This window comes from Perca fluviatilis, chromosome 6 (genome assembly GCF_010015445.1).
Source record: "Perca fluviatilis chromosome 6, GENO_Pfluv_1.0, whole genome shotgun sequence".
Taxonomy (NCBI): domain Eukaryota; kingdom Metazoa; phylum Chordata; class Actinopteri; order Perciformes; family Percidae; genus Perca; species Perca fluviatilis.
The window spans coordinates 13,349,044-13,373,149 of NC_053117.1; the positions used below are offsets into that span (position 1 = coordinate 13,349,044).

A 24,106-nucleotide genomic window follows, 5' to 3' on the forward strand; every position below is an offset into this window, starting at 1 on the left:
GCCTCCCGGGGCCACGGAGAGGCTGTGAGCAGCAACAGTGTGGAACTCGCTCTGTACGTCGCCTGGGTTAAAAGTCCCAGCAGACTCCCCTCAGTGCGCACAAGGCAGACAGCTCCAACACCTCCGAAGACAGAAACTCTCTTCTTGCCCCCGTCTCATCTTCTCTCTCTCTTTGAAAATCGGACCTTCCAAACTGCAGCCCCGGACACACAGACAGACAGAGAAAGGTTGGCCGGTGGTCCGTGCGTAACGGAGGCAGAGGCGCCGCTGCTTTCTCCCCCCAGACCGCTCGGTTTAATAAAAAGTACAGCCAAAGCAGTTCGGTGGCGGCGGAACAGCCAATGAACATAAATGGTGCGTCGTGACGCAACAGGGCCCCGTTGATAAGGAGCGGAGAGTCCAACCGGGACCTGAGAAGGAGGCACGGCGGTTTTTGGGGGGCCAGCAAACACTCGCCTATCATCAGTCAACGTAAAAAAAAGCCAACTCCTCCTCTTCTGCTGTTACGCACATGTATGCAGCCTTCTTGGCAAAAGACAAAACATTAACCAAACCGACTACTGTAAAGGAAAAACGGCTTCTCCCAGAACCGCCAGCGGGATTCTATAAAGCAAAAGGTGTTTTCTATTTCTCTCTCTCTCTCTCTCTCTCGCTCTCTCTCTCTCTATATCTGCAAAAGCAAAAGTAGTTTGAGCGACACAAATCTGCTGCTGCAAGCATCAACTTGGACTGTTGAACCTGGAGGAAGGGGAGGAAGCCTTTCTCACAGGCTCCCTGTCAGCTTTTTTTGGACATATCTTTTTTTCTTTTCTTTTTTTTTCTTCTTTCTGACTGTGTGATGCGTTAGAAGGCTGCTGCTGCTGCCCGGCTTTTGGCAGTGCCAGTTATACACAGTTAGGCCTACTTATTGTTTTGCAGAAAGAAAGAAAGAAAAAAAGGGGAGAATTTGGCCAATGACTTGCAGACTGTCGAAATCCTGAAACATTTTTACTCCAGGCGAGGAGGAGGCATCGGTGCTGAGAGACCCATGCAGCGGGGCTTCCATAGTTGGTATGTTTATTCATCGTGAATGGAAAAGAAAGTACAGAAAGAGAAATTTGGGGTAAGACAGAAATAACATCCTACCCGAGACTGAGAGACACACTCGATTTCCAGAAAAAGAGAAGAGAAATCGCCGCGGTTATTTATGAATTAATCATAGCTTATTAATAATGAGAGCTGCAGAGATTCGGATGACGGTTTCCATTGGCAGATGAGACGTAGTGTGGAGAACACGTGTCCAATTTTCCCCTCATATTTTTTCCTCCCCTGATCTGGATTTTTCACTTGTCACGGCAAGAAAGAAAAAAGATTTTTTTTAAATTAAAAAAGCGAGTGTTTTGAGTGGCGTTATTGCGCAGGGTTTTGCCTCTCATGGACATCTTGGCTTGCAGATCCGAAGAGAACAGTTATAATATCCTCCCCTCTGCGGCAACGATGCTATTCCATGGCCTCCCTGGAGGCGACGTGCACGGTGTGGTGGAAGAAATGGACCGGAGAGGAAAGAGCGAGTCAGCAGCCATCAGCTCGGCCATCGATATGGGGGAATCAGAGACGGTAGGAGAGATTCATTTGGCCCCTGTTAGGCTGGTTAGCGCAGGCAGCATGGCAGCATGGCAGCCTGGAAAACATGTGACAGCGGCTGCACTCTCACAGCTCCAAGCGCTTTATTTCACTTCTGAACGCTTATTATTATTTTTGTATTACTAATTTTTTTTTTTACTTTCAATTCACACTGGGGAAAACTGTGCCAACAAATTTCAGTCTAATGTTATTATTTTTTTTTTTTTTGTCGTTGTTGCTTTTTAAACGCCTCTCAAACTTCCTCCAAAAAGAAGGGCCCTGACATTGTGATTTCTTCAGCCCCCGTCTGTTTCATTCTGAAACTTCTTTTAGTGCCAGCAGAGCTTCAAATAAACTGAGCCAGAGCTGGGCAAAGATGCACAATTGTTACAAAAAAAAGATTACCTTTAGTCATTTGTTTTAAAACCCTGCAATTCGTTAAAGCCTATTTAAATGTGCCTTTTATATGATGCGTTCAGAACACATGGAAAGCACAGCGCCTATAATCAATGTTTCACAACCCCCCCCCCCCAAAAAAAGAAATGAAAGATATTTTATGGACAGGCAAATCGTAGCACAAACACTGACAGCAAAACCCAGTTGAAAGTTTTTATTCTAATTCGGAGGAAAAAATAAAACTAAAAAACCTAAAACGACAAGCAGCGTTGGATTCTTTTATTTTTCGTTGTCTCCATTTTGTAAACACTATCAGGCTCTGATTCAAAAAGAAATGCTAACGGCACGGCGATCACAAAGTTCTGTAATCGTTCTTAGATGCGCTGCAGTGAGAAGGAAACGAGAGCATGTGAGATGGAGAAAGAAAAAAAAAATCTGAATTTTTGAATTCAGCTTCCATCTCCGTTTGGAAAATTATTTTGTGTAGGGAATGCGTGCGTGTGCGCGCTTGCACGCGTGCATGTGTCTATTTCGCCGGCCCTCTGGAAACTAACATTTAATGACAGGCTTGTGCTATAAACCTGTGTGTGTGTGTGTGTGTGTGTGTGTTATTGTAGGCCTACATTTAATCAACATTGTTATTATCTTAAGGGGGGGAATTAACAGCTCAGATATCACTCATGGTCCAATAATAACAATATTATTTCCATAACACAGCGTGGAAATGGTTCTCCTAGATCCTAACATTATGTAAAGTGACTTGACTTTTTGTTTTCTTTTACTCTGCTGCTGTATGATGGCAATGCCAGAATTATTATAATCGTCTCGTGCCTTAGTCTCCTGTGGCAGTAGAGTCATTTATATAAAAAACAACAACAACAACAACAACAAAAACCTTTAGATAATATTTTTAGCCTACAATTGAATTAACTGTAACAAAAAATATTCCTGTGATGTTTTAAATTTCTTACATTTTAGGAATTTGAGTGCCCCTACTGGATTTAATTTAATATCTTTATATAATATATGTCTGGTAGGCCTTTTGTCAAGGTTGTTGAGAGGAAAACACTTTTTTCTAAAAGTCCTACAACATGTCTTTATATTTCGAATATGTATGCGAGTTGTGGCCGAGGCCCCTGTTTGGCGAGGCTGTATCCGAGGATACTCTTGTAATATATTTGGAAGATATACGGCGAACAGACTCGTCTCTGACTTGCTTGGATGTTAATAACATTATTTCATTTCTTCTTTATTCCCATGTTAGCATGACTTCATGTTAGGCTATCAGCATGTCATATAGAGTCGTTTGCACTGAGTCTTATTTATTTTTTTCGTCTTCTTCTTCTTCTTCTTCTTCCAATCCTCCCATCCTGTCCTGACTCTGTGTCTCCGTGCTGACCTCGCAGTCCATGCCGTGTATGGCGAGCGAGCGCGTGGCTCTGTGCGCCGGCTGCGGCCGGAAGATCGCGGACCGCTACTACCTGCTGGCCGTGGACAAACAGTGGCACATGCGCTGCCTCAAGTGCTGCGAGTGCAAACTCAACCTGGAGTCGGAGCTCACCTGCTTCAGCAAGGACGGCAGCATCTACTGCAAGGAGGACTACTACAGGTAGGAGCGCGTGCACAGGCCAGCCCCGTGCACCGTGCACCATTAAGGGACAGCAGGCTGGGGAAGAGGATTAGGGCCAACACTTTATTCTTAAAATTCTGACCCCCCTCCCCCAGAATTATGACTTTTAGGTCTTAGAGACACGTGTGAAAAATTGTACTTTATTCTCAGAATTATGACCCCCCCCCCCCCTCCAGTATGACTCTAAATGTTATTTTATTCTCACAATTCTGACTTTAAACTTTGAAGTCCTAGGGACACGTGTAAAATGTATTTGAGTTCTGAGTTTAAAGTTTAAAGTCCGAATTGTGAGAATAAAAGAATTCTCACTTTATTTTCAGAATTCAACTCCCCAACTCCAGCATTATGACTTCTTAACTTTAAAGTCTTAGGGACACACGTGAAAAATGCCACTTTATTCTCAGAATTATGGCTTTTTTCACCCTCGGATTTCTGACTTTAATCTCACAATTTTGGACTTTAAACTCCCTCAGTTTTAGGCATACAGTACATGTGAAAACATGTATTTGAGTTGTGAGTTTAAAAGTCAGAATTCGGAGGAGATCGATTCAAATGACTTTTCTTTTTTTTTCACATGTGGCCCTAATCCTCTTGCGTAGACAGTATTTAGGATTCATGGAGCTAAATGTGTGTTTCAAAATATGGTAAATGTGGCTGGGGAAGATACTCTTATTTATTTTTTTTTGACATATGACCACGGATGGAATATTTTAAAAAATGTTTTCAGATTTTCTTCATTTGGTTCCAAAAAAAAAAAAGTTAGCACGTGTTATACATGTTTTTCTTTCTCACATCTTCTATCCTAATAATATGGGTTTGGTAAAACTGATATGCTGACATTTTTGCACTGATGACAGTTGATATTTTGTGCCAATTTCACTATAATAATAAATAACTATCTGAGCCTCTATTTTAGCCAGACAGTCCCATCATTAGCCTGTAATTCACGTGTTTCTCTCAGCAAAGTGTAGTGCCTATATTGACAGCAAGGATCCATCCCATAATGTCTGTGCTGCTATAACACTCTCCACTGAAAACCCAGATAATGAAATAGCTACTTTTAGTAACAGCCCCCAGTCCCCTGGCCAGCCCCCAATACCCCCACCCAATCACGCACAGGGAAGCTGTGGGAAAACATCGGCTGTGTATTATTCTTAACTTATAAACGTGAAAAATAACAATTTCCATGTCAGCTTTTCTTTGAACTCTCAACCATCGGCATAATATCCATATTCCATTAAATTCCAATACCGCCACATAGTGATGACGTCTGCCATTAGTGCGCAGGGAAAGTAAAAGTACTGATACCACACAGTAACACAAGTAAAAGTCATGCATTGGAAATGTTTATTAAAGTTAAAGTGTATGTGAGCATCATCGGGGAAATGCACTTAAAGAAGCGAAAGTAAAAAGCACTCGATGTAGAAAAATCCTCCCATTTTTAGAAACTGGAAAGGATCCTAATTCCCCACAGTTGTGTGTTTGATGGTCTGATCATTTCAGCTGGACTTGTAGGCCGTTATATTGTTGGCTAGTTTCATTCATAATAAAACATCAGATTTGATAAACTAGGCCTACATGTGTTTTGTGTGCAGAAATCTTAATTTTTTTTTAAGTAACTTTAGCTGTCAGATGAATGTAGTGGAGTAAAAAAGTGCAATAAAGTAGACCCAAGTAAAGTACAAGTACCTCAGCATTTGGACTTAAGTACAGTACTTAGTTACATTCCACCCACTGCACACAGGAACGCATCCCAGACAGTGTAGGCTATATATCAGCCTGCCCACTGCGCGTTAAACCCTGCAGCAGGCCTGCCAGGCTGCGTGTCCAGCCGCTGATGAGGTTTCTGTGTTGTCCGCAGAAGATTTTCGGTGCAGAGATGCGCTCGGTGCCACCTGGGGATCTCCGCGTCGGAGATGGTGATGCGGGCCCGGGACCTGGTCTACCACCTCAACTGCTTCACGTGCACGAGCTGCAGCAAGATGCTCACCACCGGGGACCACTTTGGCATGAAGGACAGTCTGGTGTACTGCCGGCTGCACTTTGAGACTCTCATCCAAGGAGAATATCAGACACATTTTAACCACGCGGACGTTGTCCCGCACAAAGGCCTGGGCCCGGCCAACACGCTCGGACTATCCTACTTCAACGGCGTGGGCACAGTGCAGAAAGGCCGGCCCAGGAAGAGGAAAAGCCCCGGGCCGGGGGCCGAGCTGGCAGCTTATAACGCAGGTAAGAAACAACGTTCAAAATCTAGGATCAGCACCTACTGACCTATAGGGTGTTGTGGGTAATAACAAGTGTGCAGGGTTAGGAGAAAGCCATAGAGTTTTTATAGAATAGGCCTACATATAATGAATGTAGCTACATGTCGTGCTTTATCCTGGTTTGATGCTGACTTTACCTACTTAAAAAAAATAATAATAATACCGATTTTAGATCTAAAACGTAGAAAAAAAGTTTTCAAAAACAAAGATGGTCACATATTGACCTATAGGGTGTTGTGGTTAATAATAGGTGTGCAGGGTTAAGAAAAAGCAATACAGCCTTTATAGAATAGGCCTATATATAATTAATGTAGCTATATTTCGTGCTTTTATCCTGGTTTTATGCTGATTTTATCTAACAAGAAGAAAACAAAACGATTTTACATCTTAAACGTAGAAAAAAAAGCGTTTTTTTAAGTTAAAAATTGAAGGAAAAAAAATACATAATCGCTCACAGCCACTCAGCGTGACTACGGGCTGATTAGGACCGACAGGCTTCATTAATGAAACATCTTTGTAACATTCCTATAGGGGCTTATATTGTGTCTGTGCTCTTCTCGGTAATGTCTTTATTATAGGAAACTTTATTTTTAATTTTTTTCCCCTATTCCCTGCGGTTTCATATTCCTAATATTACTGTAGGGAGTTTATAATGAACGTATCATAACTTTACCACACTGAACTAACGGTAGGCCTAGTTATAAACACGCAATGGTGTCACTATAATATAGCCTGTATTTAACATCCCTAAAGAGACGTATTTTGCTAAATATCAAGTTTTTTATTGCATTGCTTAGATTTTTTTTTTCTTCTTAAATGTCCTGTAATCTTCCTGCTGGAAGTTAGTTGTGTTTTTAATGGTTTTGTCATAACTGTATAGATATATAGGCTATGTGTTCTTTTTTTTTTTATTGAGCTAACACTTTCTGTCAGAAACAACAGCAGCATATTCATGTCGAGGCCAAATAATGTGCATGAATAAGCCTGAATACCAACTACTACACAAAGAGAAAAGCACCCAGGCCAAGTATTGGGTCAGGCAGGACAAAAAAAACATCTTAGAGACAAGAGAAGTGTAATACAAATGGGCAGAAAAAAAAAGAAAAAAAAGAAGTGATTTACGGTGGGAGGGTTTGTCAATTAAGTCAGGCCTCTAACATGAATAACATCAGGCCTTGTCACATTTATTGCAAACAGTTTTTAGCTCCAGTGTGTCAGATATGTGGATGGGGACTTTTCAAACAGCTTCGTATAGATGTCATCAGGCCAGTGAGCTGCAGCTGTCTTACAATATATTATAATATCATAAAAAAAACTAAAAAAAAACTTGGATGCAGTAGAGATTTTTCTGCATGACAATCTTGCATCACTTTGAGTTGGTGGTGGTTTGTAGTCGTGTTTCAGTTTAGTCAACCTGTTATGAAAAAGAAAAAGTTTTTTGATGTTCTGGCTTTTGCTTTCGCCCTTATCCACTTGTCAGACTCCATAGACATCTACAGGGACCCCCCCCCCCCTTACACACAAACACACACACACACACACACACACACACACACACACACACACACACACACACACACACACACACACACACATTACTGAAACCTTTTTGCATGGGTCAAACAGGGTGTGTACCAGCGAGATGAATGTGATGTGATGAGTTATTCACTGGAACGGAGAGCAGGGAAAATACAAGAACTTTGGTACGGCAACTATCACATATTTTTTTATGCTTTGCCTTCATACCTTGTAATTCATTTTTCCAATTGTTCACATAAAAAATGAATTTGATTACAGACTAAACAGAGGAGTCAGTTTAGTGGATTCTCATATTTCTAAACTTCTTCACAGTCAGTTAAGTTTAAAAAAAAGGCTGCAACAAGTGAAGTCATTATATTCCTTCCTACTATAGTTTCCGAGGCAGATTGGCTTCTTTCCTTTTTATTTCCCGCCTGGATCGAGTGATTCTTCTTCGAATGAGGAAGCATTAGTCATTTTAAGATGCTGCCACTTTTAATGTTATGTTGTTGTTTCTTTAAACCATCGGAATTAATGATGCAAGTGAAGCTACTTTATTTCACCTATTGCTGATGGACTTAATTGCTGGAGACAGAATCAGAAGGAGAGTGTAGAGACAGTGCGCCCTCTTCTGTTTCCAGCCAGAAACAACATGAAAAAGCTTCACCTGAGCACTGACATGAGAACATGTGGCGAGCTGCAGCCGCCTGCAGCTCTCAGATGCTTTCAGCGCTGTGAACAAGACGTTCAGTGTGAGGAGCGCGAGACGAGCAGGAAAACAGGCTGCTTTTTGTTAAAAACGCATATGCTTTGGCCAGAAAGCAGCATTTGTTCAGCCTGGTGTGTATAGGCTAATTAAGTGAAGTGTTATTCTGATGGTTTTCACTCACTTCATATTCATCATTTGCGTTCTGATATTGAACACGAACTGTTATGCATGCAGCAACACTTTGAATATTGCCAAGAAATTTGCAGACTGGGACACATACATGTGTGTTGTTGTTTTGTGTGTGTGTGTGTGTGTGTGTGTGTTTGTGCTGAAGCCAGGCTAGCACCTCCTCCCTGGATAGATAAGACATGTAGACAGACAGACAGGCATAAAGACAGACAGAAAGGCAGGCAGGCAGACAGACAGACAGACAGACAGACAGACAGACAGACAGACAGGCAGGCAGGCAGACACACACAGACAGGCAGGCAGGCAGGCAGGTGGGCAGGCAGACAGACAGACGGGCAGGCAGGCAGGCAGGCAGGCAGACAGACAGACAGACAAGGTGCAGCTTGAGGAAACAGCTGTCAGGTCAGAAAATCTAAATCAGATTGATTTTATAGATTGAGATGAAGAAAGGGAATGTAGATTGAAATAACATGTTTTATGTTGAAAAGCAAGATGTACAGTAACAAAAAAATCCTAAAACAAAGGTTTTAACAAGAACATTGCAGCCACAATATCCTTAAACATGATTTTTCTTTCTTTCTTTCTTTCTTTCTTTCTTTCTTTCTTTCTTTCTTTCTTTCTTTCTTTCTATTGGATTTTTTTCCCTCTTTAAATTCCGCATTCGATATATTGCACCTCAGTATTTGCATTGCCTATACCTTTCTCGCTCAATATATAGTTAATATAAGCAACACCATGAGGTGTCGCATGATAGTTTTTGGACTATTTTATTGATTTTCTTGGGAGATTAATTGATTATTTTTCATGGTATATTATCAAGTATACTCACTAGTTTTGAAATGCATATCATATCTATACGATGCATTTGGAGCTGCGTCTTAAACTTAAACTTAAAAATGGGGTCAAGGGGCACCTCACCTGGTTGAGCGTGCGCCCCGCCTACAGAGGCTCTAAATTTGACACAGCGGCCACGGGTTCAATTCCGACCTGCAGCCTTTTGCATGCATGTCATTCCCTCTCTCTCTCTCTCTCTCTCTCTCTCTCTCTCTCTGTCTCTCCCTTTCCTGTCTTCAGCTGTCCTATGTAATAAAGTCCTCAAATGCCTTTATAAAGGGCTTTTCACTTTATTCGATAGTGACAAAGAGAAAGAGAGGGGATGACACGCAGCAAAGGGCCGCAGGTTGGAATCAAACCCGGGCCGCTGCCAAGAACTTAGCCTACATGGGGCGCACGCTCTTACTGGGTGAGCTAGAGCTCCCCCAAAAATAATCTTAAAAAAAAAAAAAACTAAAAAGTGTTCAGAAAACGAAGAAAACACCTACAGCAGAGACCTTCAACAGGGGGTCCGGGACCCCTAGGGGGTTCTCAGAGTTTCTTCAGGGGTTCCACCAAATTATTATTTTTCCAAAAAGTAAAATGTCTGAACATGAATCCAACATATTATTAGAAAACATCCATCATCTATTTCTGAAAACACAACATTAATGAAGGTCTTACTGGCACATAGCTAATGTAGTCACTCACCATCAGATTCACTGTGACACATGTATGTTTAACATTAAAACATGATTTTAATAAAATGGAAATATAAATAAGTCATGCTAACAATTATTATTTTAATAGCTTAGTATTCTATGCTCTAAAAAGGTATAAAGGCTTTAGGCCGCCTTACACGTTATTGTAGGTCCAGTTATGCAATTTAATTTGATACAATATAGGGGCTCTGTCTCTATTTCAGTTAAGGGGTCCTTGGCTTAAAAAAACATTGAAGACCTCTGATCTACAGTGTTCAGTCTTTTAACCAGACCTACATTTGTGCGAGAAAGGGATAACTTGCTCGGCGGGGTGCCAATAAACCAATATCCAATACATTACATATCTTTCAGTGCGGTGACCCATTCATTAAATGCATGCTCGCTGTAGCACAGGTATTATTAAGTATAGTCCATTTCAGCTCCGGTTAAGTTTCATTCATCTTTCCAAATGATACCACTGACACGCCACACTGACACGGTAAAAAAGCTGTTTGCTTTCCCCTTTGCCAAACACCTGTGTACCTCTGGCACCCGCCCTAAAAGTTGCATAACGTCTGTGACATTAGCGCTTGGATCCGAGTTCCCTCTGTCTAACCGGCTCTTCTCTGCTGTTCCCCATTGACCCGCAGCACTGAGCTGTAACGAGAACGACGGCGAGTCCATGGACCGGGACTCCCAGTACAGCTCCAGTCAGAAGACCAAGCGCATGCGCACGTCCTTCAAGCACCACCAGCTGAGGACCATGAAGTCCTACTTCGCCATCAACCACAACCCGGACGCCAAGGACCTCAAACAACTCGCCCAGAAGACGGGCCTCACCAAGCGGGTCTTACAGGTAGGAGTGTAAGCTTCATCACGATACGATATTATGTTGATCCGTTGGACAACGACACGATATTTGCTGATATCTTAACCCTTGTGTTGTTTTCCCATCCACCATGATCTTGTTGTCCTTCTGGGTCAAAATTTAAAATGATAATTTTTTGGGGCGCTTTTTCCAATGGTTTTGTTGCTTTTTTCTATGCTTTTGACGCTTTTCCTTAAAACGTTTTTGTTACTTTTTTCAACACTTTTTTTTTATTCATGGTCAATTAACGTAATTTATAAGTTAAAAAAGCAGAAATTATGAATTATTTTTGACTGATAGTTAAGATCAGAGGATGTTGAGTGGTTCACCATCTGGTTTATATCAAAGTTTAGTAAGGATACTGTTTTGAAACCATTTAAAAAAAAAAATTCATACAACATACATCCATGCATCCATGTTATTTTTGGGCATTTTGGTTCCAAGAAAACCATATTTTAAACAATATATACAAAAATATAAAAAAATATAGAAAACGGATTAAATTTGACCCGAGGACAACACAAAGGTTAAAGTCTGTCACCTTACAATGTCGATTCAGTTCGATTCAGGAACCTGCGCTTGATACAAGACGATACCATATGCCAAATTTAACACAGTGACGTTTATATCAACTCAAAAAAGAAACTAAATATGATTTGTCAGTTTTATAACTCAGCTCTTCCAGGCGTTTAAATGAAGAAAAAAAAAAGCATAAATATAAGGTGGGACTCTTCACTTTGCATCGATAATACTGGATCGTGGATCTTTGAATCGATATATCGATCCGGATCGTCACACCCCTACAGGTAACCACAACAGCCTTTCACTTCAGATGAGAGTGTGCTTTCCTTTACTCAGGGGAGAGGGAGACAAATGCCAACAGGGGTGAAGGAATGTCACATGTTTCCAATGCAAATCAAACTGCTTCCATCTGTAAAATATATGAAGTGAGGTTTTCCTGAAAGAAGCCAAATCAGCTGCTTTATTTGAAGATAGTGCTGTTATTCAGTCCAGTGAAATTGACAGTGAAGCTGAACAAAACCAGAAATGGATTATATTTGCTTTGTTTTCTCGCCTTTTCCCCCTTATTTAAATGAACAAAAAATAGGAAATGAATTTAAAAAGCTGCATTGAAAAGAAGTAGTGTTTTTTTCATTTCCTCAAGGAAAAATAAAGCCGTTAAAAGTCAATGTGTTGTTCATATTAGAATGCAAAAATTACCTGGAAATGAAAAACAAAGCCACTACAAAACAAAATGCAATCTATTTCAATGGACGATATGATGTTACGGTGAGGACTGAGGGATGAAAAATAAAAAAAGCTTTGTAGTACACACCAAGAAAGAGGAAGCACAACAGAGCGTTTGATTTCCACAAAAGACGACAGCATATTATCTGGGGGACTGAGAAGAAGAAAAATGAGACAAAAAGGTTTTCTGAATCAAATTTCTTTCTGAGAAGGAAGAAAAAAAAAAGAAAATCATCCCGCTGCTTTAATTAACGCTTGCAGAAAACAAAGCAGTCGTTTTGCTTTGATGCGTTGGAGTTTTCATGCCTGTTATTCCAGCTGAAGTGCTTCTCCCCTCCGCCTGTTTCCCATGGCTCCGTCATGATTCCAGCGCTAACACGCTCCAACACTCGGCTCAGCACAGACTCGCCACATCGCAAATACTGCTTTTTTATTATTGAACAAGAGAGCTAAGATGAAGTGCAAAGAGAAAATGTAATTACAAAATGAAAATAAATTAACAGTAGGGCTAAACCTTACCCTAACCCTATTTGAAAGTGTCCTCAGTAAAATAAGGAAGAAGCCATTCATTTAATTGCCATTGCAAATGTGAGAATAATGACTGAAATCATAGCTGCTTTTATGGCTATACACACTGTAGCCAAGGCTCTCTATTTTCATGTGCAAAGATAAAATAAATATTGTTTTTTTTCTGTGGCTACCACTGGCTTTTATTCTCTATGACTAGCCATAAAAAGTCAATGATTTTATAATCTTTTGTACACAGTAGAAGAACGACCTAGTGTTGTGTTTTTAAGGGTTATTTTATCCTTGACTCCAGTCTGAACATCTGCAAACAGACTGGTAACAGACAAGGAGATGCTCACTGCTGTGTCCTCTTAACTAATAGCAAATGGAAGGAGGGGTGTGTGCCGGCTGATTGGGGTTTTGCAACATCAAAATGTGTCATAGATTATAACAGTATTTCTTTTACATATTTTAGCCCTTTTTCAGCAAAATTTCTCAAGTCCTGCAAACTAAACAACAATATACAGTACAGGCCAAAAGTTTGGACACACCTTCTCATTCGATGCGTTTTCTTTATTTTCATGACTATTTACATTGTAGATTCTCACTGAAGGCATCAAAACTATAAATGAACACATATGGAATTATGTACTTAACAAAAAAGTGTGAAATAACTGAAAACATGTCTTATATTTTAGATTCTTCAAAGTAGCCACCCTTTGCTTTTTTTGATAGCGCTGCAAACTCTTGGTGTTCTCTCAATGAGCTTCATGAGGTAGTCACCTGAAATGGTTTTCACTTCACAGGTGTGCTTTGTCAGGGTTAATTAGTGGAAGTTTTTCCCTTATTAATAAAAAAGCAAAGGGTGGCTACTTTGAAGAATCTAAAATATAAGACATGTTTCTGCACACACTTTTTGTTAAGTACATAATTCCATATGTGTTTATTCATAGTTTTGATGCCTTCAGTGAGAATCTACAATGTAAATAGTCATGAAAATAAAAAGGAAACGCATTGAATGAGAAGGTGTGTCCAACCTTTTGTCCTGTACTGTACATAGTATCTTATTGCCTTTTAAATATATGAGCGTTTTCTGATCTGACGTCCCTATCAGCAGGATGACTTCATGATTTCAGTGCCTTCCAAAACTGTTACAAAAAGTTTCCTCATGTGTTACAGATTGGGTTAAGGTTTGGTTAGATTTTGGCACATGATGTCTGGGTTTGGGTTAGGGGAATATACATTAAAGCTGCATTAAACCGTGTTTTGGCAACTTAAAGGCAGAGCTCAAGGTACACACTTTACATATTTTAGTCTTATAACATTAATTTTGCTAATGCGTTGGCAAACAGTTGGTTATTTACACATCTAGCGTATACAGAGCAACAATAGCATTTAAAAAAAAGTAGTGTTCCTGGTAATGGTTTGCTTTTTGCTCTGTTTTGGTCCCCACCAACGTGAATTAAAATGACTGTCTCTTAAGCTGCCTAATGCTGCGATATGTTCACCAGCTAGTCTCTACATACCTGCCAACATTTAGTTTTCAAAATCCGGAGGATTTGTGCGGGGGCATGGCGGCGCGACCAGGAAGGGGGTTACTGTTAAGAGTACTGTAAGTCTGTGCTACCAACATTGCCATCTTGAGTTCAGCTTGCTTCACGTTTTCTGCCTCTGTCTTTCCTTTCATGATGAAGGATGAAATCGCCCGTGTGCCCTTATATGCTTCTTCTGCGCGATGGTGCCGCTGTGTTTTAATGTGCTGGGTAATGTCATTTTCTCCGGCGTGCGCTACATTAACATAAATGCGACACACCTTACAAAAAGCCTGGAGGTTGTCGATATGACTAGGTAAGATGCATGTCAATTGTTGCGCCCAACACTGTTGAAATTTACAGCTATATTTCGATTTCTTTGCGGGAACACCACCTTCACCTGCCATTTTTATCTGCTCACTTTCGGGTCTGAACGTTCCACGAAGCTTGCGCAGAGATCAACTGCGCAACTGGGTTGCCAGGTTGAGGTGACAAACGGATTGAAAATTGTATAGGTGTGGATTGTGTGAATAGGACGCGTTTCATACAAAATCTGGCAACTGGTCAACATTAGACAAACACATTGGTCTGATTATATATAAAGGAGTTTGGGCCATGCAAATTACGGGAGTTTCCCGGGAGAAATAACAAACTGGGAGGGGTCCAGGAGATAGGGCTAAAAAAACGGGAGAAAACCGGGAAAAACAGGAGTGTTGGCAGCTATGAGTCTCTAACTGTGTCTGGCTGTTGTTTCGTGCTGGACAGGTAGTGTACAATGGATTTTTAGAGCTTTTTTGCTGAAAATGACCCTGATGAGAGCCGTGAGACTGAACCAAAACAGTAAAGTTGAGGGACAGAAAACCAAAACAATCAGCTAAAAGATGCTAAAATGCTTCTTAGAGTTAATACAGATGTGGGTGGTAATTCCATGTGTGACATTACATACCACATTCACATGCCATTTGAGCCATTTTTCATATACAATCGGCAAAAATTCCTCTGGACGCCCCTCATTTTCTGCAGGATGTCCATCACCTTTTTCTTTGTATTGGCATTCTCAATGCCGGTCGATTTCGGTAACATCCTCCGAGCTAGAACCGACAATCAAATTATATTATATCTTTTTGTGGAGTTAAATTCTCATCACACACCCAAGAGCCATTTTAATTCCAGAGCTCGCCTCCCTATGTGTACATGTTCCACCAAAACAAGTTCCATCCTATGCCTATTTTGCAGAGGCACTAAGCTGCCTCAGGCGCAAAGCTTGTGATTGGTTTAAATTAAATGCCAATAAACCAGAGCACATTTTTCTCCTATGCTTGAATGTTGTGTGGACAAGCCAGACCTTCCTATTTGTGAGTTGGTGAGGTTTTTAAAGGCTCGGTTCAACTAAATTAGACCAGATTAGAAAAATATTTTTTACCTCTACGTAGAAGTATCCATCGTTGGAGATATCCACTACCTCCACCCCAATACAGTGGAGGTGAGTGGAATTTTGTTTGTGGTACTCACCGCACTGAAAGATTATGTTTATATAATTCAACCCAAACATGTTTTCTGGAAAATGTGTCCTGGTTACTCTTGATAATCCACAGATCTGGCAGTGAACAGTTACCATTGGAATTACTTTTTTCCCAAAGAAATAATTAATGTGAAAACTGGTCTGGGTTATCTAGAGCAGCGGGGACACTATTTCTAGAAATAGATGCTACAGCAGATTTTTTTAACTGTAATTTTTCATCGCTGTGAGCTCCACAAATGGTGGAGACAAATAAAACTACAGTATCTGCATGGCCAGATGCCACGAACAATTTTTGGGATGTCCTGTTGTGTTCTTTAACCCCCTAATGTAGTACAAGTAGACTTTATATTCAACAGTTTCCGTCAGATCGTTTATAGATCTCGACGTTTCCGAGCGCACTTAAAGGCAGCATTATTTCACAGGAGATAGATAGAAAGCTCATAGTGTTTTAAACCGTTCTTGTGGTAGCGATAAAGGCAGTGATGTTTCCTGTTTCCTGTACGGGATTCTCACACCGCCTCAAGCCATAGCTCAAAACACACCGACAAGTCTGATCTCCAGTTACATGATTGGCCACCACAGCGTGACGTGGGCTTGCGTTTCTCCAAAAGTTGAGTCGGTTTTAACTTTTCGCTTGTCCCCTCTGCGGCACCCCCCCACCGTAGCCCGAACACTCTACCCCCACTCAAAATAAATGGAATGACCTGCGTTTTTGCCGGACCGTCTGACGGCTGACACAGGCTCTCTGAACACGGCCTAAGCCCAAACTAGTTTTTGTGTAATGTGGGTGACCCTTTAAGAACTCCTGGTAAATGGAATTGTGGAATTCTGTGGTGGAAAGTTCCATTAAGCTAACTGTGGTGGATCAATTCCCTCTGGATTAACACGATTGATTTTGTTATTTTTTTTCCCCCATAGGTCTGGTTCCAAAACGCTCGGGCCAAGTTCAGGAGGAACCTGCTGCGGCAAGAGAGTACCGGGGTGGACAAGGCATCCGACGGCTCCACGCTGCAGGGCGGCACGCCATCAGGCCCAGCCTCAGAGATCTCCAATGCTTCCATGAGCCCCTCCAGCACCCCCACCACCCTGACAGACTTGACCAACCCCACCATGCCCACTGTCACCTCCGTGCTCTCCTCAGTGCCGGGTGGCATGGACGTCCACGAGTGCCGGAGTCCGTCACAGACCACACTGACCAGCCTCTTCTGATAGGACGGAGCCCTTCACCTCAGCCTCACCCCCTACCACCCTATCCCTTCTCTGCTCCACGCTACTGGATCTAAAACTGAGCACTGTTGACTCCTTCCAACATTAAATGGATTAGAAAAGAGAAGGTAACGGAAGCATTCAAAAAAAGAGACTTTATTTCGCTCTGAGCCCATTAGAGACTATTTGCATAGTGAGGCGGCCAAGCCTTCCAGATGGAACAGTTGTTGTTATTTTGATGTTGTTGTCTTGTCGAGAACTGAGGAGACTTGATTTGCATTTTCCAATGTTTACAGAGAGAGAAAAAAGAAAACTGCTTAATTTTTAATTAATTCGTTTTTTTTCTTCATTTTTTTCCCCCAGCACAGTATTTATGTTGTTGTACAAGAGTCACTGTTAGAAGGATTGTAAAAAATTCTCCTTTTTGAAAATCTGAGATTAAACACAGGTTACAATATCCTCCGACTGCCATGTGCCTTACAGTCAATTTCATCTGACCTGCTGTTCTCAGAAGTCGACCACGATCAGACACCAATAATTTCACTCGAATGACAGGGTAGCGGTAATCACCTCTATTCTGACATGCAAGCCAAAAGCCCGTAAATTCGTTTTTGGTCAAAGGCAAGTTAAGGCAAGGCAGCTTTATTTGTAAAAGCACATTTCAGCAACAGGGCAATTCAAAGTGATTTACATAAAACATTAAAGAGCAGTTAAAAACAATAAAAAAAATTAAAACAGATAAAATACGAGAATAAAAGATAAAGTGCAGTATAATAAATGAACAATTATTTAAAGAAAGGCAACATCAAAAAGAAAGGTCTTCAGCCTTGATTTAAAAAAGGACCGGCAGTTTTCTGGGAGTTTGTTGCAGATATGTGGTGCACAAAAACTGAACGCTGCTTCCCCCTGTTTAGTTCTGACTCTGGGGACAGAAAGCAGACGTGTCCCAGACCACCTGAGAGGTCTGGGTGGTTCATAGTGTAGCAGCGGATCAGAAATGTATTTTGGCACCAAACCGTTTAGTGATTCATAAACCAGGAAACGTATTTTGAAATCAATTCTTTGAGGGACAGGAAGCAAGTTTTATAGACTTCAGAACTGGAGTGATGTGATCCACCTTCTTGGTTTTAGTGAGGACTCGAGCAGCAGCGTTCTGAATCAGCTGAGTTAATGATATTTTTGGGACATTCAAGATAAGATAAGAAGGTAGAAATGTATTAATCCCACAGTAAGGAAATTCCCTTATTAACAGCAGCTCAAAAGAAAAATCCACACACATCAGAATAACACACATTAAATAGACAGGAATAAATATACAAAAAGTATTTAAAGTTTTCAAAGTTTTTAATTAGAGTTATATATAATGATAGTAATATATACACTATGAACACCCATATAGTACCTTACAGTATACACACACAGATATACCGATGAGTAAGGTGTGGATGAATAGAAAAGACATATTGTACAGTAGGAGGTGACTCAGACTAATACATGAATAAAAATGCAGAGTGCAGAATATTGTCAAGTGATGGCTCGTGTAGCAGAATCAGCTAGAGACATCCTTTATCATATAGTATCTTGAGTACATTAAAAAAAAAATATTTTGTGAAAATAATGGGTTGTTTTAACAGTAACTTCCAAAAGCCCAGGAGAAACCAAGGCAGAGCACCCTAACACCAGTTATCGTTCTTTGACTTTGTTTTGGAACGCTCAAATTGAGTTAGGGTGCAGAATAGCAATAAGGAGAATGCTATAAGTAATTGTAAATCATCAAAAAAGATATGCCACGATGACTAGATTTTATACAGGTGTTACTATAATGATTTTTTAAATGGTGGATGATCAGCAACCAAATATTGATAATGTGGAAGTTACTGCCTTTTGCCTTGGCGTGACTTCAGTACAATAACTATATATATATTTTTTGACCTCTATTTTTAACTATCAAAATAGAGGTCAAAGGTCAAAAGTCAAAAAGTCAAGTTTAAGCTCAAGATCTTTTATGTAGATACATTTTATTTCTAAAACATCTAAATGCCAGATCTCCAGTGTCCTACCTATAATTCATTTGGCTGGACAACTAAAAAACATTAAAGCTTTAGTGCGTTACTTTTTGATATTAATGAACGTCCGTTACATTCAAGCCATTGCCCAATGAGTTGATACAAAGCTAATTAAGACTATCAGCTCCATAAAGCTCTCTCTGTATCTCTCAGTATGGCTATGTTCAGAAGATTGTGGTGTCCGGTGACTTTCGCACGCAGAAATTTGAGTGAAGATAATGACCTCTTCTGAAGAGTCCATCATGTTTTTTTAATCCTCCGTGTCCTCCTTGGCTACTAGCAACTGTGTGTTAGCTATCACGGAAGGCTTGTATCATGTGGACACGACGACAGTTTTTGTTGAATTCCTCATTGGGGTGACAGAAACTACGCACTATAGCTTTAAAGTCATTTTTTCCAGTTCCACACTCTAGCGAGTTAGGGTCTTTTGCCTTTGTAGGGATGTTTTGCGTGTGTGTTATGATTAGTTCCCTTGAGTGTTTCTGTGTCCGCACGTTTATTACGTGTACAGTGATACACGTTCTGCGGCACTTTCATTGCAGACGTTCCAATGTTGTGCCCAAAGTTACGCCCTTGGTTATAGCAAACTAATTATTCTCCTTGTCGTGTTTTTACCAACTAGAATCCTCTTTCTCACTTTGTCAAGAACGGGATTTAAACAGACCTGCTGTACCCAGAGACACAATGTTTAAACACCAGTTATTATTTAAGTTTAATGCATTAGATAAAGAATTCTTACCTTTTTCATTTTCAATTATTTAGACATTTTGTGGCTTTGAATAGTCATATGTGTCAAATATCAGCCTTACCGCTTCCACTGGTGAGGCTACTGTTTTTTAGCTTGCATGGTAAACCAGTTATAATCCAGCATCCTGGTTTCAAAACACATCACACATACAGCACATGTAAGCCAATTTTCACTGTTCACTGTCGCAGAGCTCTCTAGCGGCTAAACACATCTACTAACTGCCACTGATTCGACAAGCTGTGACGGAGGTCTGTAGGGGGCATCTTGAAACTCTGTAGCGGCTTAAACAGCCAGTAACTGCTGTTCTGTAGCACGGAGCTCTGTAGCCGATGTCACGTGACCAGCCGGCTGTCTCCTAGTTTTCGTATGATATCATACGTTTGAGTGTGCATAACTTTTCGTACGATATCCTACAAACCCGTTCATGAGAATGCGTTGAGTTAACACAACACCATTATCATAAATTATTAACCAGCACAAAAAGTGTTCAAAGCTTTGAAAAGCATTTTAAAACTGCATTTAAAAAAACATTTAACCCTCCTGTTGTCTTTGGCTCAAATTTGACCCGTTTTCAAAGTTTATATATCAGAACATTTGGGTTTCTGTCAAGCAAATTGCACAGAAGGTTACATGAAACGCTCTTCAATAGTAAAATTAAGGATCAGTTCACTACCTTTACTGAATATTGGGTGTTTTATTTAATTTCATAGCATTATTCTGACTAAACTTTGACAGTCTGTGATTATCCATCAACATCCTCTGATCTGAAATATTAGTCAAAATAATGCATACTTTCTGCTTTTTTTAGATAAGTTAGATATAATTTCATATAGACTACATGAGGTTTATTGACCATAAATTCCAAAACCTGAGTGAAAAAATAGTGGTAATAAGTGGCTCTGTACAGTATTCTGGTGGTAGTCAAAAATAAGCGCAGAAAACGTTGAAAAATGCTACATAAACGTTGCAAAAAAAAGTTGAAGAGACAAAAAACGTTTTAAAAAAGCAGCAAAATAAGTGACTAAAGTGTCACAAAAAGTGTTCATATTCACCCAGGACAAGACAAGGGTTAAAAAAGCATTTAAAAAAGCATCTTTGAATTAATTAAAGAACAGATTTCTATTCAGAAGTTTACAAACCAAGCAGCTTTGTATAAGATTTTTTAGATAGCAGAAAATGTGTTTTTTTTTTTAATTACAGGACAAATGAGGTGCCAAAACTTTTTCAGTTATTTTAAGGATTTTTCTTTTTTACAGTGTGTAATGATCCTGACTGAGCTCCTCTGGCTGGGCTGCTTCTGCACATTCTTGAACACATGCCTGTTGTCCTCGCTTCCGGAAATATAAACACTACCAACTATCAGACTTTAATATTATAACATATGTGTGTACTCTGCACACAGTAATATACACACAGTGGTGCACTGCTCTGATTGGTCAAAGGGAATTGTGGTATTGTGACGCCTCTAAAAAGAGCTATTTCATAAATTCAGCCACTAAGAAGTTGCGGTTCACAAATATAAATCCATCCTAAACAGGTGAAATTTGCTGAATTTCATGCATTTCTGCTTTTTGTGCCTTGGCATTTGCATTCCCGCTCATAACCACTCACCTGTTTTGGGAGGTGGGGGGAACTAGGTGTTTTCCCCACTTGGATCCGGTGAAAAAGTCAGAAAAGGATCAGATCTGTCCCCATTTCTTCTGTGTTTCTCTTTTCTCTTTTCTTCTTCCTCTTCTTTTTTCCGGTGTGACGCAGCATCAGTGTCCGTACATGGCTCCACGCCACTAAAAAGCCCAAACATTGAAAAAGGAACATGGCAACAGACAAAAACCACCACACACATTCATCTCCATGGAAAACACTGAAACAAAATTTGTTGTGTTGACCCATTAGGTGATTTTGCCTGGTATTTATACAACATTTGGATAGAAATATACCTACAAATTGAATGCCAAGAAGTTAGCCAGTTAATTATGTTTTTTTTTTAGATTATTTTTTGGGGCTTTTCCCTTTATTTGAAAGTGACAGTGGAGAGAGATGGGGGGGGGGGGTGACACGCAGCAAAGGGCCGCAGGTCGGACTCGAACTGGGGCCGCTGCAGAGGACTCAGCCTACATGGGGCGCACGCTCGTACTGGGTGAGCTAGGGGTCGCCCTGTTAATTATGTTTTTATTTGCATGTAGCCTATTTATTTTTTTATAATGGGAAATACATTCACTCACATTCTCTGGGATGGCATGTTTGCCTTTCTTCGGTATTTGACAGTGTAGAAACAGACAGGTAACATGGGGACAACAGGTTTTGTAAACAAAACTGAGTCCTCTGCCAAATTCCAAGTTGAATTCAATATTTAGTTGTATCTAATTGTTGTTTACTGCTGCAGGGCAGATTTAGGCTTCAGCTACTATAGGGCTACATTCATAGGCGTAATTTACAGGGGTTACAACCCCCCAAATAATCCAAACTGTGCCAGTGCAACCCCCCAAAAAACCTATTATAATTTCCTTTACATAAATAAAGACATTTGCAAAATGATGCAGAAAAGGCACACATTGTTGCAGAAAAATTCACCAGAATGAAGCAAATAAAGTGTTTGATATGCTCAAAATTTCAATGTTGCTCTAAAGTGGAGAGTCTGTGTGTAGTATTTGTTTTCAGTACAGCATGGAAAAAAAAAACCTGCAGGGTACACACTGTCATTAGCACAATATATTGGCAGACAAAAGAAATAATAATCATAATATTCCTAGGCAATGAAGAGCTGTGTGTATCAAAATGCAAGGCACAGGGAAAAGAGTTAGCCAGCCTCTCTTCATCCCAGTATGATCTGGTGCAGTTTTCAACCAATAGCACTTTGCAGTTTTCAGTAACTTGACGCAAATTGACGCAGAAAGAGATGCCAAGTCAGGTATGAACGATCCCTGGTCCCTATTAGTTACCGGGGAGTCGTCTTGGGCGGCGCTAAGCACCGGACACAGCAACGGTGCCTCTGCAAAATAGCCTCGGGAAGGAACTTGTTTTGGTGGAACATGTATATGTTTAAAAGTTGTTTCAGTTGTGCAACAGAAAACTCAGATTGGACAGATAGTCTAGCTAGCTGTCTGGATTTACCCTGCAGAGATCTGAGGAGCAGTTAACCATACTCCTCAGAAATCCGTTTTAAAGTTTAAAATTCCAACACAAAGAAGGTAACGGACATCCGGCCAAAATGAAGGACATTCGGCGGAATTTCCTGCGGCACCATAGCAATCCCAGAAGTGGAACGTTGTGGATACAGACTATACTATCAATGTAGAAGTAGACAACACACAACAATATTTTGATTTGATTAATCAATCAAATTATCAAACTATGTAAGAGGATAACTGCACAAAAAGGCGTTCACCCAGTTCATAGTTCATAGAGTTAATAGTCCTTATGTAGACCTGACCTCTGCAGGCAAGCCGAGCTTTACAACTTAGAAAAACAGATTGACTGTTATCATGTTTAATCCTCAGTAAATCATGTCTATGTCCAGGAGTGGGGCTACGAAGGGGGCAAGGGGTGACACCAACCCTTCCTAAAATTTGATTGCCCCAATCCCCCAAGTCAATCTGACATTTGTGATTTCCATTGGCTCAGAGCACTGTCACTTGGCTGCCTGTTCTGCCAATCTTCCCAGCCCTTGTCACATGACATGACCAAGTAATGTTTCCGTGACGACTATACAAAATTCTGATGCCATGGAACCAGTACTGGAATTTTTTTTTTCTTTAAAGTGGCAGACCGAGCCAATAGAAAATGTGTATTGTGTAAGGGTGAATGCCGGACAAGGTGTCCATTGTCAGGTGACTTCAGCAGATGGTTCACGCCTCGCCGTCGTCAATTAATATCCGACAATGGACACCTCGAAGGGCATTAACCCGCTTATACCATGGTCACTTACCAAATAACATATTTTTAAAACATTAGTTTATATTTTAATTTGTTTTACCATCAAAATCTAAAGTTTATCCAAACAATAACTTGGTTTCCATGGTTACGCCTGAGGGTTGGACTAATACCTGGAACAATCACTCCCATCCTATAAGGTTCTTAATCAATGCAAACGTTGTTCACTCCTCCAGGATATAGGAAAGACCTTAGATACGACTTGCCTCCCTTAGCAACAGAGATATTTATAGTCCGCTCAGCTCGTAGAACCCTTCAGCTTAACTACGCGCCAGAAAGTTAACGCTATGCTAGCAAGGTCCAAAGTCAATAACATTGTGTACAGTTGGCAATCAGTAAAAATAATTTGACAGTATGTTGAACAACAAGACAAGCTAGCTATCCAGCCATGTCATTGTCCCCAAAACAATATAACGACTTTTACGAACAATTTGATCCGCGATGTGTAACGTTACTGTCGTTATTCGCTGTGAAACAAAGTCAGTTAAGAGGGGCAGTATAACTTACATCTTGCAGCGTGTGTGTTAGCGCCATCCTGTGGTGTTCAGAGGACGAGTTGGAAATAACAGATTCACGTTTCCTTTTTGTTTTAATGTAGCGCATTCATTTAGAACAGTAAACAGTCAGTTTCACTGGAACTCCTTTAGTAGGTGA

At 40.5% G+C, this 24,106-nt stretch overlaps 1 protein-coding gene across 2 annotated transcripts; it reads left to right on the forward strand.

The window, feature by feature from the left end:
- Window positions 1–97: 97 nt before the first annotated feature.
- Window positions 98–17,167, forward strand: lhx2b (LIM homeobox 2b). Of its 2 annotated transcripts, none has more exons than XM_039804576.1 (5): window positions 98–1,596; window positions 3,405–3,607; window positions 5,493–5,860; window positions 10,476–10,681; window positions 16,421–17,167. In XM_039804576.1, the coding sequence occupies exons 1-5, from the start codon at window positions 1,414–1,416 to the stop codon at window positions 16,709–16,711; spliced, it is 1,251 nt and encodes a 416-aa protein (XP_039660510.1). In that variant the 5' UTR covers window positions 98–1,413; the 3' UTR covers window positions 16,712–17,167. The 2 variants fall into 2 exon arrangements, with proteins under 2 accessions (XP_039660510.1, XP_039660509.1); XM_039804575.1 differs by having other exon boundaries at window positions 99–1,596; window positions 5,490–5,860.
- Window positions 17,168–24,106: the final 6,939 nt, after the last annotated feature.